At 40.1% G+C, this 14,896-nt stretch overlaps 1 protein-coding gene across 5 annotated transcripts in view; it reads left to right on the top strand.

Annotated features, from left to right (window-relative positions):
• The window catches only part of LOC124146392 (leucine-rich repeat-containing protein 74B-like), a 442,719-nt gene that overhangs the window by 238,528 nt on the left and 189,295 nt on the right, over positions 1 to 14,896 (top strand). For all 5 annotated transcript variants that reach the window (XR_007222720.1, XM_046516658.2, XM_048401501.1 and 2 more), the window contains one exon: positions 2,599 to 2,714. Coding sequence is in view for 4 of the 5 variants with exons in the window: in XM_046516658.2 (XP_046372614.2) it covers positions 2,599 to 2,714 (116 nt within the window). In the remaining variant the exon portion in view is untranslated. The remainder of the gene's footprint in view (positions 1 to 2,598; positions 2,715 to 14,896) is intronic.

Raw genomic sequence — 14,896 nt, 5'->3', positions numbered from 1 at the left:
ACTCAAAGACTGATATAATATCTTCAGTTAATGTGTCTGATAATGTAAAAATTTATGTTATCATGGACTCCAAAGTTAATTTCATGTGTTATTGCAAAAGTGGATTGCAATGTGTGTTTATTTCTTTATTTCAGGTTATCAGTGCAAATGACTCTAATCTGTGAACTGTACTACAAATCAGTAATTGTTCATCTTAGCCATCTAGTGTATTGAACATACACATCCCCATTGTGCAATGGAGTTACCAGACTTTTTCAACATATACAACTCCAGTATTTTATCTAGTCATTATCCAAAGACTCTAGATACTCAAGGTGCTATAAGCATTTGTGTTTATGTATAACCTCTTAAAGGAGGGGGATGTTGTAAGATGTATTAACAATCTTATTTCCTTTATATGTAAATCCCGTTTCGTCTAAAGTGCCAATGCCACTTTTGTACTTACTGTTTTTTGGCGCTAGTAATAAAAGCATGGCGACCATCGCCTATGAACAAAACATGTCATCGTTTACCGTTCATCAAGCTTATAAACAAGCATCTATCATAACAATCCCCCCCGACATATAATAACGGGGGGATATAGCCATCAGTATGTCTGTCCGTCTGTAATCATTGTTTGTCCGGAGCATATTTCCTAAACCGTACAACCTAGCTTCACAAAACTTGGTACACTTACCAATCAGGCTCAGTAGTAGCGCCTTTTGCTATTTAGAGATTTTTAGAATTTTATATTTTTGTCGTTTCCATGGGAATATGATGAACTTAGGAAATTTGAGGGTAGTGCTCTTGTCCGGACCATATCTCCTGAACCATACAACTTAGCTTCTCAAATTTTTTTATACCTTTCAAGCAGGTTATGTAGTGGTGCCTTTGCTATTAACAGATTTCTTTTTTTTTCTTTTTTCAATTTAAATTGAAAATTGATGAACTTAGGGTAATGTCATCGTCTGGAGAATATCTTCTAAACCATGCGACAGAGATTCACCAAACTTAATGCAAATATCAATCATGTTCACTAGTAGTGCAGTTTGTTATTTATAGATGTTAATCTTTTTAATTTTTAGCCCCTGACATATAATGAAACAAGTTGTTTAGGTTTGTTTTTTTGTCAATCCCTAGTATATTCTCTTTATGCCTTTGTGTCATGAGGCTACTACAGAGCTATTCATATGCGAATCTACGAAGTTATTGTTATTACAATTTCATGAGATCAGAAAGTGAGCTACATGAACCAATATTTAATAACCTTCATTATATTTCTGGTTTTGGCATCAAGGAAAAAGATGTCCTTGCCGATCTAAATACATTTGAAGGTACACACAGTTTACCGACATGCCACGTCGGGGGGATATGTCATCTTTGGATGACTCTTGTTACAACATGTAAACTGCAGAATTATATATATTGGCTACAAACAAAGCATTTTCCGTTCATACTCACAAAATGTTGGTGCCTCAAATCCCCACAAAAATCAAAGTTTGTAGATAACCGCAGCTATCTACTTCCAAACAAAACGTGGTTTCCAAAATAGTGGCCAAAATCCTAAACCGCACAAACCACAACGGAGAAATTGAAACTTGGTGAAAAGTCTGGCACATACCCAAACTTGGTAATTCAAATTTGGTAAAACAGCCTTAAAATACGAAAACTGTTTCAATTCCCAAAACACAGGAAAGTTGACAAAATATGGAGAGAGACATTATGAAGTTGATGTTGGCGACAGGAGTTGTCGACGCCATATTGATCAACTTAGAGGTAGAATTGCTACAGATATTGTTGAAGGTGACAAACTTTCGACCAAGAGTGGTATGGTGTCAAAACTTATGAGACAAAGATGCCAGATGCAATAATTGTACCATGTGGCTAGACACTAAAGCATGTGGTGATGATTCGGGTAGAACATTGCATGTTGGGAGGCAGGTGTGTGTTGCCCCCAGCAGTTACCATGGTTACAAAACAAGCTGTCAGGCGATCAACTAGGACAGTAAAAGCTCCTGACAGACTTAATCTGTAATGCCATAGATCATAAACCAAAAGTGTGGTTAAGTTACTTACTGTGTTAAACAAGGGATTGGTTTTGTGTAACTCAGTGGGTCAGTGTTAAAAGTTGTAATGTTGTAATTGTTCTTTTTCTTTGTACATCAGAGGGGTGTTAGATTTTCATTTCAAGGGGGAGAAATGTTGTGTTAGGTTTGTTTACATATTGTGAGTGCCAATGTGCATGCACTACTACGTCATACATCACATCACACGCCCCAGCATTGGGAGTGACGTCATGACCATGTACCAGTGGTCAGTTACGAATAAATCATCGTTCAGTTCAGACGTCTTGTTGCTTGATGTTCCTCCCAGTCTGTCTGTACCTGAGCATGATGTACAGTCTTACAAATACACTACACTTACCTCTATCATCTTTCAAGATAGTTGGCTGTTTTAACATCTACTGTCATACTTAACTACCAATTGAAATGTGTTTCCAATTCATTCATTATTCTATCATACAACCATGTCTAGAAATTAATGTATTATTTTAGGTTATTTCAGAGTATATATACTATTTTTTAAGAGTATATGTGAAAGTGTTGTTTTTTTATATAGACAAATGCAACCTTGGAGGTTCTTGACCTGTCATGGAACGGCTTTGGTCTCACTGGAGCAGAATCACTTCAACAGGCTCTGCAAGTGAATACAACACTTAAAGTGTTAGATCTCACGTAAGTCATCTATCAGAAGTTTGTGATTGCTTATTTTTTTTGGACATGGACTAAATCTCTGTGTGTCTCTGTGTGTCTGTGTGTGTGTGTCTGTGTGTGTGTGTCTGTGTGTGTGTGTCTGTCTGTCTCTCTGTCTCTGTCTCTCTCTCTCTCTCACTCTCACACACCTCTCTCTCTCTCTGGCTTCTACCAGTTTTCTAACACTGACTGGCTCATGTGCTGCAGTGAGTCGATTTATTTTGCTGTCTAACCGAAATGAGCATGACAAAAGTGGGCTAACGTCTGTAGGGACATGAAAAATAAACTTTTGAGGCAATATTTGAACATTGATTGGTTACCCATGATCCATGAAGATTTGGATATTACAAAGATGCATGTTTATTAATTTCTTCAACCAAAACAGACAAAAAGAAGAGTGGAAGTTCATCGAATGCCATTATTATGCACCTGTGCCCAGAACCCTGTTATCTATACCAATTGTTAAATATTTTATCATAGGTCAGTTAACCAGCCGGTTAGATTATTGATTTTTTTAACTTATCCTGCATTACCTCTTTAATACATTTACTGCATGTGAAGTCTTGCTGAAGAAGAAGTTGTTGACTTGCTGAGAGGATAACCCTATCACACAGCTCCCATGTGACCACAGAAGTGATGATGTCACCGATCAGCACATTACTGCTGTCAGTCACAGTGGAAAGACCTGAGTTGATCTCTCAGCATAAATTTTTGTTTTCACTCTATTGTCAAGGTTCTTTGTGAATTATATTGTGCCTCGGGTTCGTATCTTTATATATTTCATATGATTAACGCCATAGCATAATTATTTGACACCTGGTGGTGTCTTTTTCACCACAGTAATCTCAGGTGTCGTGTTGTTTCAAGTAGCCATCTTGAATACTTTACGTGGCCATGGGGATCTGGTGGTTTGCATTCTGTATTATTGCCTTGTATTTCATCACTGAACTAACTATGCTTGCAATTGTATTGTTTATTAAAGTGTTGTTTAACATGTTCTCATAAACTTGTTTTTTCATAAACCCATGACTAGGAAAAAAAAGATTAGAGCATACATAATCGGGCGGGGAAGCATTGTGATTACACTCTGCTTCATTGCAGATAACATGCCATCTTGTAGCAAGTGCCGATGTTACAAACTGGCGTGGGATCCCGTAAACGCAAGCAGAGAATGTCAGATGTTTCAGAGCCTGCCTTCCACCCTTCCCCGACCCTGACCACGTCGCCCATCATCCCGACATCGGTCCTGGCAGACACCCTGGTTTAGATGACAGTCCTCTGACACATTTGTTGTAGTCTCCATTTGGTCTCTCATGCTGTCCTCTATGATGACCATCCCATAGTCTATGGCCACCACAATGTCGACTGGCGCGGTGCCTATGGATCGCCACATGCTGCTTCAGCAAACGTACCAGTACCCGGTGCCTATGCAGAACAACCTCCAAATGCCTCCGGGCTTTGGGCAAACTGTCTACCAACAGTCGCCACAGCAGCAGAGCGAGGAAAAGAAGGACACTGTTTGTTCTGACCCCACAGCCATCCCTCCAGATCTTTGTCAAAGACATGATTACTCTCGCTCACTCCTACCTTAAAGGCACCGAAGTATAGGAGGACTATCCCTTCTCACTTGCGGACTATGGCCATACTCTGGATGAGGACTTACATCGAATGACGGGCTCTAACCGCCCTACTAACTATGTACCAGACAATAAATTGGCATACATTTAAATAGAGCATACATAGACGACTGCCACAGAGTGGAGGCTTCACCCGGACGCCTTCGCTCTTCTTTGTTGGCACCTTGGTCACCCAAACATCAACCTATTCACCATCAGCCAAAACTACCAGATCCAAACCTTTGTATCACTGATATCGGATCAGCAGGCTTCGGCAGTCGACACCTTCAGCGTCCCCTAGGAAGGACTAAAAACATACGCTTTTCCGCTGCCTGTACTCCTTCCCAGTGTCATCCAAAAGATCAGGTTGACACGATCTGATCTTTCTCCTCCACAGCTTTCACCAGTTATCCCTACGGTTTCTTCCTTTGGCAGCAATCACCACCACAAAGCCAGCAGCTACGTGATCTGTGAAGGGGTCCGTGAATTGGTCTACAAGGTCATCTTCAAAGACAGAAGGATAGCTGATCCCAGCCAACCACCTCCATTCAGCATCAGACAGTGGTTTCACCGCTATCATCACAGAAGCAGACACACGTTGGATCAGTCCTTTATGCAGCTGCAGAGTGTCATGCAGCCTTCACTCAGCCTCAGACCTTCCCTCAGTATCAAGGGTTCACGCAGCAAGGAATTGGCAGTCAGTTGCAGACGCTCATGCAGAAGCCAACATGTGCGCAACCGCAGATGTTCACGCAGCAACCAACCTCCACACAGCCTAGATTATTGCTACAAGGTGTGATACCAACTTCAACTACCAACTCAGACTTATTAGTCAGCGTTACCCAGTGAGTTTAGTTGCAGACAATGTCTAAGGAATCAACACAGCATTCTCCGTCAGGGGATGTCCCAGACTTCACACCGTTCTTCCACAGCTCCGAAATCTAATGCCTCATTCCTTTAATAGGAAGAGAATTGATTGAGCGTACCTTTGAAGGGGAGTCATCTCGATTGGAAGATCATGCTTCCATCTAGCATCATCTAGAAATATTATGAACTACTGTCCTGGATCACCGATAGACTCCCCATCACTTCACCATTCAGAGACTTTTACCCCTCCAATACTGTGTCGAAGGGGAGGACTTCAACAATTTGACTATTCCAAAGTAGAAAAGAATCTTTATACATCCTTTGCCAATGCCACCAAAACTCAAAGACTGCCAAAAGACTGAGCATGATGTTAATCGAGCTCAAGAATCCAGCTGTTGATCAAATCTGTCCAGAAGAAGAACTATATGTACAGTCCATTCATAGGAATAAGTTTAAATGCAGAATTACTGGTTTCCAGAAAGTCAAGAACAAGCAATATAGAGGATCCAGTGCCAAATGATGAAGAGAAGCTGACAAACATACACCTCCAGGTATACTTGTACAGCCATCAACAGTAGGTAGAAGGCTAGGAAGATACTGGAGTAATTGGGACATCCTGTACAACCCATTTGTCACAAACATATTCAAGAAGGGTTACCACCCAACCATTCACAAGGAACCTCTTCTCATACTAAGACCACGAATCATCGGATATTTGGGAAGACTGCAACCCAACAGAAGCAATCAACAATCTTCTTGTCAAGTGAGCAGAAGAGATAGTGCAACCAGTAAAAACTCCTGGTTTTTTACTCACCAATCTTCTTGGTCCCCAAAAAGAACTCAAACGAAAAGTTTTCGTTTAATCTGGAATATGAAGGCGTACAACAAGAAATATCTGCAGAAACCAGACAAGTTCCGAATGCTCCACCAACCTCAGCTAAAGCAGTTGATAAAGCAGCAAGGTCATCTCGTAAGCATTGATCTACAAGATGCTGACCTGCACATCCCCATACATATCGCCTACATGAAATACCTGAGCTTCCTGTATCAAGGGCAAAACTTCCAATGGGCTGTCCTGCCCTTTGGAATTTCTACAGCCCCATGTTTGTTAACACAGGTGACTAAACCAATCATGGTGTTCCCTCACAACAAGGGGGTCAACTGCACCTTATACCTGGACGGTGGCATCCAGGCTCATCAAGCTGAAGAGTTACACAGACAACAGCTGAACGTCACCCTGCTTGGTTGGTTAATCAACTATCAGAGGTCAGACCTTCAACCTTCCTAGGACCTCAAGTTCCTAGGCATCAGATTTCTTATGAAGCTGATTCTGATTCACGTACCTTAAGATTGGTGGATAAAGATTCAAAGCTATCTTCTGACAGCATTTCACATCAGTCAAAAGACAGAACAGACAACTCAAATGTGGCGTTCTACATACATCTTCAAGCAATGACTAAATCTGCAGCCAATCTGAGATTAACATTTCAACTGTACAATCGCACCAACAGCCTCAACTTAAGGATAAAGGCAAGACACATCCCAGAGGTGTCAAACATACTAGCGGATGATCAATCCAGTAGCAGTCTGACTGGTGACAAGAGAAGGAGGTTGCCTATCGGTATATCTGTTTGCAACCCAATTCCGCAGGCATATAACAAACAACCTTTGTCTTGTCTTGAAGATCAACAAATGAAACTCAGAGCCTCAGTCTGGGATCTGAATGTGGTGCTTAATCACCTCACCAGTGATGCCTACAAACCTCTTCAACAAGCTGATTTTGAACATCTAACCCAGGAGACACTATTTCTACTTGCCTTAGTAAAACATGCGATCTATTTCTCATGTGCAAGATTCAACAGCGGCGAAGATGCATCGGCTCCTCTCGGTCTCAGATGGGATTTCATTACCAAGAATCAGCCAGATTTCTGGGATCAGAGGACGCTGAAGATTTATCAATATGCCCAGTTCGAGCATTACGTATCTATCTGCAGAGGACAAGTTCCGGAAGACAAAGGTTGAGAAGACTGTTCATTTTGTTATCCAGTAATAGTTCAGCAGAGTTCACAACCATCTCCTTCTGGATGAGGCAGTTATCATAAGAGCCTTTAAGGCAGCAGGACTGGATCCACCATCAGCACCCAATCCACATGTAGTGAGAGCCATAACGTCAACCCCTTCACGGCAACTGCTCCATCCCGACGATAAAATGGAAGGTTTTTTCTAGAGATAAGACACTGTCTTTGCTAATCATTTTCTCAGAGACTTCTCCATCAATTTTGACCATTAGTAGTTGCACAGCAACTGACAGTGCCTACTAGAAGATTGACCCCCCTACAAGTACTCACCCATTATCAGGCAGACTTGCAGACGTCAGGTTACTGTGCCATAACCAATGACTGAGAGTCCACATTCCCCTGTTTTACTGCATGCTTCAGATCATGAGTGAAACCGATGGTGTTATGTTTATGACCTTCTCTTAACGCTATAATCGTTTAATGTAAGCGGGGAAAATTGTTTTTCTCAGCCATCTTCTCTAATTCCAACAAATCCTTCACAAGAAGTGGCACTCCACCTGGATTTAAAGAAATTTAAGAAGATTATCACGTTCACAAGGAGTTATTTGAACAGACCTCGTTCTCCAGGAACACAGTTCAGGAAGTTTCTACTACCTTTCGAGATTAGAGAGCGATAAGCATTTATTCACAAAAAGTATGAATTGTATGTTTACTCTGAAAAATACATTTTTGTATATAAGCACTAATTGTTTCTGATTTTCTTGTTCATATAAAATTGTATCTGATTTCCTTTCCTTTCCTGCAAATAAAGTTCAAATGAGCCTCGCCTTGATCCGGATTGCCAAGCAGGCTGACACTTTGAAAGGGGGTGCGCATTATACACGCAATAATGAGTATTGACCTCTTTTTTTCCCCCAACACAAGTACGCAAATTAATCATGTAATTACAGTCTGGCTATAAAAAGTATTCTTTGTATATCTGGACTTATGTTTGTAACTTATTTCATAAATTTTATTAATAATTCCTTTTAATATTGTTTTGATTAATTTCGGCGAAAATTGTGCAACCACGGTCAGATAACTGCTATTGATGCCTTGAAACGAACTTTAGTTGACAGAGAATGGATACATATATCATAAATGTCACACTTTGACTCGTTAAAATTCATGTTTGTTATAGTTTGATGATTCTATGTCAACACGTAGTTCTTGTGATCACGTGCACGGGAACCTTGACGATGACTGGTCAAACTGGTTCCATGTGAAAAATAATAACCGGCAATAGCGATCAGCTGCTTCGCCTAGGGTTATAATTATTTTAAATATATTTAGTAAAAGCTGCAACTAAAATAGCAAGATATTGGAATATATTATTCCTGATAAAAAAAATAGTTTCAGATTCAATTTTTGCCGATCCTTGCATTAAAATCCTGTAAAGTTATATCATTGGGTGTGTCTTGACCGAATCACCGGTAGATTCAAAGAAAACGTGTGTACAGCTGATTGCTGTTTCCTCCTTAGTTCACGAGAAAATACACAAGGTAATCTTAATCCCTGGATGTAAAACAATGCCTAGCAGAAGAAAAATACAATTTAAATGGTAAATTAACATGTCTGGTGATATTTTATCTCATCTTTCAAATTTGTACTGATCAAGTTTCTCATCACTCGTTCATTTGCTGGAAATCGCTGAGGGATATGATGTAATTTTGTCTGCGCATAATATTCGAATTGTTTTTTCTCCAAAATACTGAATCCGCTAGAGGGGGATGCACATTATACTTGGGTGCACACAATACTCAAGAAAATATGGTATCTGTCATTCGAGAGCCAAAAGTAAGCATAAGTGGGATCATCTCAAATTATCTGATAGTTATTTTTGTATATTAATTTCCTTTAAATCATCATTGCATTTCCATTGCTTCCAAAAATAAATTTCTAATTGTATGGTTGTATTGAAATAAACTGCAATGTAGAATAAAAGGGAACCAATAACAAAATAACATTTTCTTAACATGAGATGTTCCCGATCAGTTGCGCACATGACTTTACACATGATATCTAACTGGGGAAGCTGAAATCCATTCCCTTTGTTTTACGTCAATTAGCAAGTGTTGGAGAAGCCATGTTGAACAAAACTAAGCCCAGCGAATTAAAATATAGTACATTGACTATTTAATCTTAATCTCTGCACATAAAACAATGCCTTGCAGAGCAGGAAATACAATTTAAATGGTAAATCATCATTTCTAGTGACCCGTGAAGATCCACAGTAGAATAGGTCTTCAGCAACCTACTAATGGGATCGGGTGGTCAGGCTCGTTGACATGGTTGATGCATGTCATCGTATCCCAGTTGCGTGGATTGATGCTCATGATGTCAATCACTGGATCATCTGGTCCAGACTTGATTATTTACAGTGAGTGAGTGAGTTAAAGTTTAACGTCACATTGGCAATATGACGATTATTTACAGACCGCCGTCATATAGCTGGAATATTGCTGAGTGCTGCGTTAAACAACAATCAAACAAACATCATTTCTAGTTTCAAATATGGATTGACCAAGTTTAATTGTTATCACCCAGCTATTCGTTTACCAAAATAAGTATGAAGGGATACGATGTAATTGTGTTTCTGTTGAAGACAAACACATTTTGAATGCAAATGTAGATATTGTGGATGCGCTGGTGATGTGCTTCATTTGATCACTTTATAGACAGGGTATATTAATTAGCATCGGTATATTGATTACTTTCGATTTCAAATTGCCAAGTTAGACCGGCAGCCCAGAGCACTTTGGTCAAACGAACAAGGTACCAATATCCGAGCACAGGAACATTTACTGTGTAAACCAACATATTCATACATGGATGTCTGCTGGGGAGCCCCTGCTGCGTGTGGCCCCTGGCCCCCCAAAAGAAGGGACCATTCAAGGGCTGGATCAAACATTGGAGGTACCACATGAAAGTAAGTGTAAATGAACTGGTTCATCTCGCAGAGTACAGAATGGGCCACGCCAGACAAATCTTCCTCTGCATAAGGCCTGCCAGACCCCCCCAGAGAGGGTCCCAAAATTTGGGCTAGGTTAAACATTGGAGGTACCACATGAAATCAACATAAAATGAACAATTGCACTCTACTTATTACACAATACCCATTGCCAGACAAATCATCTTCTGCATAAGGCCCGCCAGAAACCCACAAAAAGTTGACCCTTCAGGTATACACGGGTAAAATAGGGCTGGAATATATGTCGATTGTACCACATTAAGGTAAGTTTAAATGAACAGGTTCATATCACAGAGTACAGAATGGGCCACACCAGACAAATCTTCCTCTGCATAAGGCTTAAACATTGGAGGTATCACATGGAACCAACATAAAATGAACTATTACACTCTACGTATTACAAAATACCCATTGCCAGTCAAATCATCTTCTGCATAAGGCCCGCCAGACACACCCTCACCCCACCCCACCCCACACAGTTGACCCTCTGTAATCCCAGTGCGCATAATGAAACATAGGAGGCAGAAGAGGATTGGACATCAGCTCTGAGAGTCAACAAATGGTCAAATTTATGTTTTTTTTATCTTAAAGATGGAAGGATTTTAAGTATATGAATACTAGTATTGCTATTGTAGCCAGGGTAGTGGTATTTATCCGGCTCGGGCCGTTGGGAAACACAGACACAGGCAGATGGTGATAATGGATTTATTGCAAGGGGGTGGCTGCTGTTGAAGAACTACCTGAAGAAAAGAAAATGTCCTTCCTCCTCAACAGCAGCACATGAAGTCATATATTTGCAAATTTACAGGTATTATTTATCTTAAATATAAAAGTACAAAAGCCATTGATAAACTATACTAAAACTAACTTTAATGTTAAATTACTGTTGTATGTTCATTATAGGACACTTGAAAAGCACATGGGCCAAAATGGACCATGTGGTTAATTATTTTACAAGCAAGTTTTATAATATCAATATTCCATTTACTAATTTAATATCACTCTAAATGATATTATATATATTATTCAATTTAATTCAGCACCCTAATATAGATATTAATTTCTGACAGAAGCAGATGAAAACAGATTGAAATATGGCCATTCCATACCTGAAGAAAAGAAAATGTCCTTCCTCCTCAACAGCAGCACATGAAGTGAGGAGGAAGTCAGGTATGGAAGGAAGCTACCTGTAGAGGACCAGGGTGGCCAATTAGAAGACAGATTGCATTAAGCATCAAAGGAAGTGCTTAATGCAAGATATAAATAGACTGAGGGAAACCCTACAGGTGTAAAAAGAAATGTCTAAAGATAGACAGAAGGTTGAAGGGGAAGATCTGGTGAGAGATTCCCAGAGACTGAAAATAAGGGTGTTGAGTTGTTTAAAGAGTTAGATACTGATATTCAACTGTAGACAAGACAAACATTGAACATATAGATGATTATGATGATGATGTATGAATAATGATATAACTATAGGAAGAATATAAGGTACCCTGCTACACTATCATAGATAAGGCCTATCGTTGAAATGTAATGAAAATGGCATGAATCTGATTCTTGTGAATATATATCTGATCAGCTATGAAGTCCTCAAATCCTGCTATAGCCTGATAGCTTGGCTATGGATTCCTACAAACCCAAACATGCTTAGGTAGTCCACAAAGCCTGCTATAAGAATGGTTAATGATAGTCCCTAATACCATTTGGAAATCTCTTGGTGATAATTGTGTTTAAAAACCTATGATCTCCGTTTATTTAGCAAGTTTTATCATCTAAAAAGCTGAATTCCGGCAAAATATGTCCATATTTATCAATTTTACATAGACGTCCTCTCTTCGTTGATGAGATACTATTGCGTCTGGAAAATCAAGTCTAACTAATGCAATGTAAATGATTGGTTGCATAGTTCTCGCTCGATCGTAGACCTACCATGTCGCACAAATTTAAAAATGGCTTGAAAGTTTACAAATACGTTCGTACGAGTAAGCTTCAGAAGAGGAGCGCAAATTGATAAGGTAAGGGTTTTAGAAAACGCTCTTTCTTTTTATCGTGGCGAGAAGGTTTCTTTCAAAAAATTCAAGCCAGATCTCCTTTGTGTTGACATTCCTGCAGATTATGTGTCATCAAGCATGGTTTTATCCATGCAGCATCAATTGATACAGTGAGATAGTCTAATCCCGATATCTCAATAGGCCTAGCGTTTGATATTAGTCTAATGATACCGTTTGCATTGGGTTAGACTTGATTTTCCAGACGCAATAGTATCTCATCAACGAAGAAAAGACGTCTATGTAAAAATAATAAATATGGAGATATATTTGGCCTGAATTCAGCTTTTTAGATGATAAAACTTGCTAAATAAATGGAGATCATAGGTTATTAAACACAATTATCAACCAGATTTTACAGATTATCGTCCTAAAACATTTCCAAGTGGTACTAGGGGCTATCATTTAACCATTCTGCAACACTCAACAACAAACGTTCCTGTGACACCAATATTTTAGTGTATTTTTCAAACAGGTAAAGTTTGGTTTTCATTATTGTAGTACATGTATGGAATCAAGTCACAAAAACGCAACTGCTACAGAAAAGCATGCATTCCATGCAAAAGTTGACTTTTATGTAAGCTCCGTGCATTTCACTACCCAAGAATGTGTATAAAAACATGTGCGTTAACGGGATTCCATATGCATTGTTTAGCATCGTGCTGACAACCACTCAGTAAAACAACAAAATTACGCAATTATTCAACATCATGAAATGCCACGCTTGTCCGAAAATGAGCGTCTGCGAGCCATTGGTATGCTTGAAGCAGGATCGAGTCAACGGGATGTTGCAAGACAATTTAACGTCCACAAAAACACCATTTGGTGTTTATGGCAACGTTGGCAACAGACAAATGCAGTCAGAGACCATCCTCGGAGTGGCAGGCCACGCGTAACCAATAATCGACAAGACAACTGGATTCAAACAACACAGCTACGAAATCGATTCCAGCCAGCAACAGTGACTGCAAGAAGCATTCCTGGCCTTCGACGAATATCTTCACAAACCGTACGTCGCCGCCTCAGATGTGCAGGGATTGTCGCCAGAAGAACCGCCAGACGTCCCATTTTGACAGGAATCCACCGTCAAGCATGTCTACAGTGGTGCAGACAGCGTCTACGCAGGACGGTCATACAGTGGGGACAAGTTCTATTCCCTGACGAGTCTCGTTTTCACCTCAGCCACAGCGATGGACGGATTCGAGTGTACCGACGTCGTGAACGTTACGTCAATCATTGTGTCATGGAAGAAGATCGGTTCTGGGGCGGCAGCGTTATGGTATCGGTTGGGATTACAACAAGACAGAGGACCCATTTGATAGTGGTAGAGGGAAATCTCAATGGACAGCGCTACCACGACAAGATTATCGACCCTGTTGTTCTACCTTTTTTGCGTCGTCATGGCCCAGGCATTACCTTTCAACATGACAATGCCCGGCCTCATATTGCTCTACTTGTTCAGGATTCTCTTCCACAAAACAACGTGAATGTCATCCCCTGGCCGGCTCGCTCCCCTGATCTATCACCAATCGAGCACATGTGGTATGAGATGGATTGGCGCCTTCGACGTCAACCACGTGTTCCACAGACACTCCAGGAACTTCGAAACATGCTCCAGCAGATATGAACAGATATCCAACAGGACTTTGTGCGACGCCTGGTCCATTCCATAAGACGAAGATGTGTTGCTTGCATCGCAACCAGAGGTGGACACACACGCTATTGATTTGTAAATTGACATTTGGCATGTTCATGGTTTTTTTTATGAAATCACGCATTTTCTGAAGTCAGTGTGACAAATTAAACCATTTGAACACTTACAACTTGTAAGTTACAAGAGTCTTTTATCTGTTGCAAACCGATTTTTTTTCAGATTTGGTAAAAAACATTAAATCTTATTCAATGTCACAGGAACTTTTGTTGTTCAGTATATAAAAATCATTGCACATAGCATCATATGCCTACCTGAGTATGTTTGGGCTTGAAGGAATCCATAGCCAAGCTATCAGGCTATAGCAGGCTTTGAGGACTTCATAGCTGATCAGATATATATTCACAAGAATCAGATTCATGCCATTTTCATTACATTTCAACGATAGGCCTAATCTATGATATCAATACTAGTATTCATAGACCAAATATCATAAATACGTGATTTTAATCTCAATAAAATCCTTCCATCTTTAAGGACAAAACATAAATTTGACCATTTGTTGACTCTCAGAGCTGATGTCCAATCCTCTTCTGCCTCCTATGTTTCATTATGCGCACTGGGATTACAGAGGGTCAACTGTGTGGGGTGGGGTGGGGTGGGGTGAGGGTGTGTCTGGCGGGCCTTATGCAGAAGATGATTTGACTGGCAATGGGTATTTTGTAATACGTAGAGTGTAATAGTTCATTTTATGTTGGTTCCATGTGATACCTCCAATGTTTAAGCCTTATGCAGAGGAAGATTTGTCTGGTGTGGCCCATTCTGTACTCTGTGATATGAACCTGTTCATTTAAACTTACCTTAATGTGGTACAATCGACATATATTCCAGCCCTATTTTACCCGTGTATACCTGAAGGGTCAACTTTTTGTGGGTTTCTGGCGGGCCTTATGC

The sequence above is a fragment of the Haliotis rufescens genome, unplaced genomic scaffold (genome assembly GCF_023055435.1).
Source record: "Haliotis rufescens isolate VD_foot unplaced genomic scaffold, xgHalRufe1.0.p SCAF_22, whole genome shotgun sequence".
Classification (NCBI taxonomy): Eukaryota; Metazoa; Mollusca; class Gastropoda; order Lepetellida; family Haliotidae; genus Haliotis; species Haliotis rufescens.
This window is presented reverse-complemented; position numbering and strand designations above follow the sequence as displayed.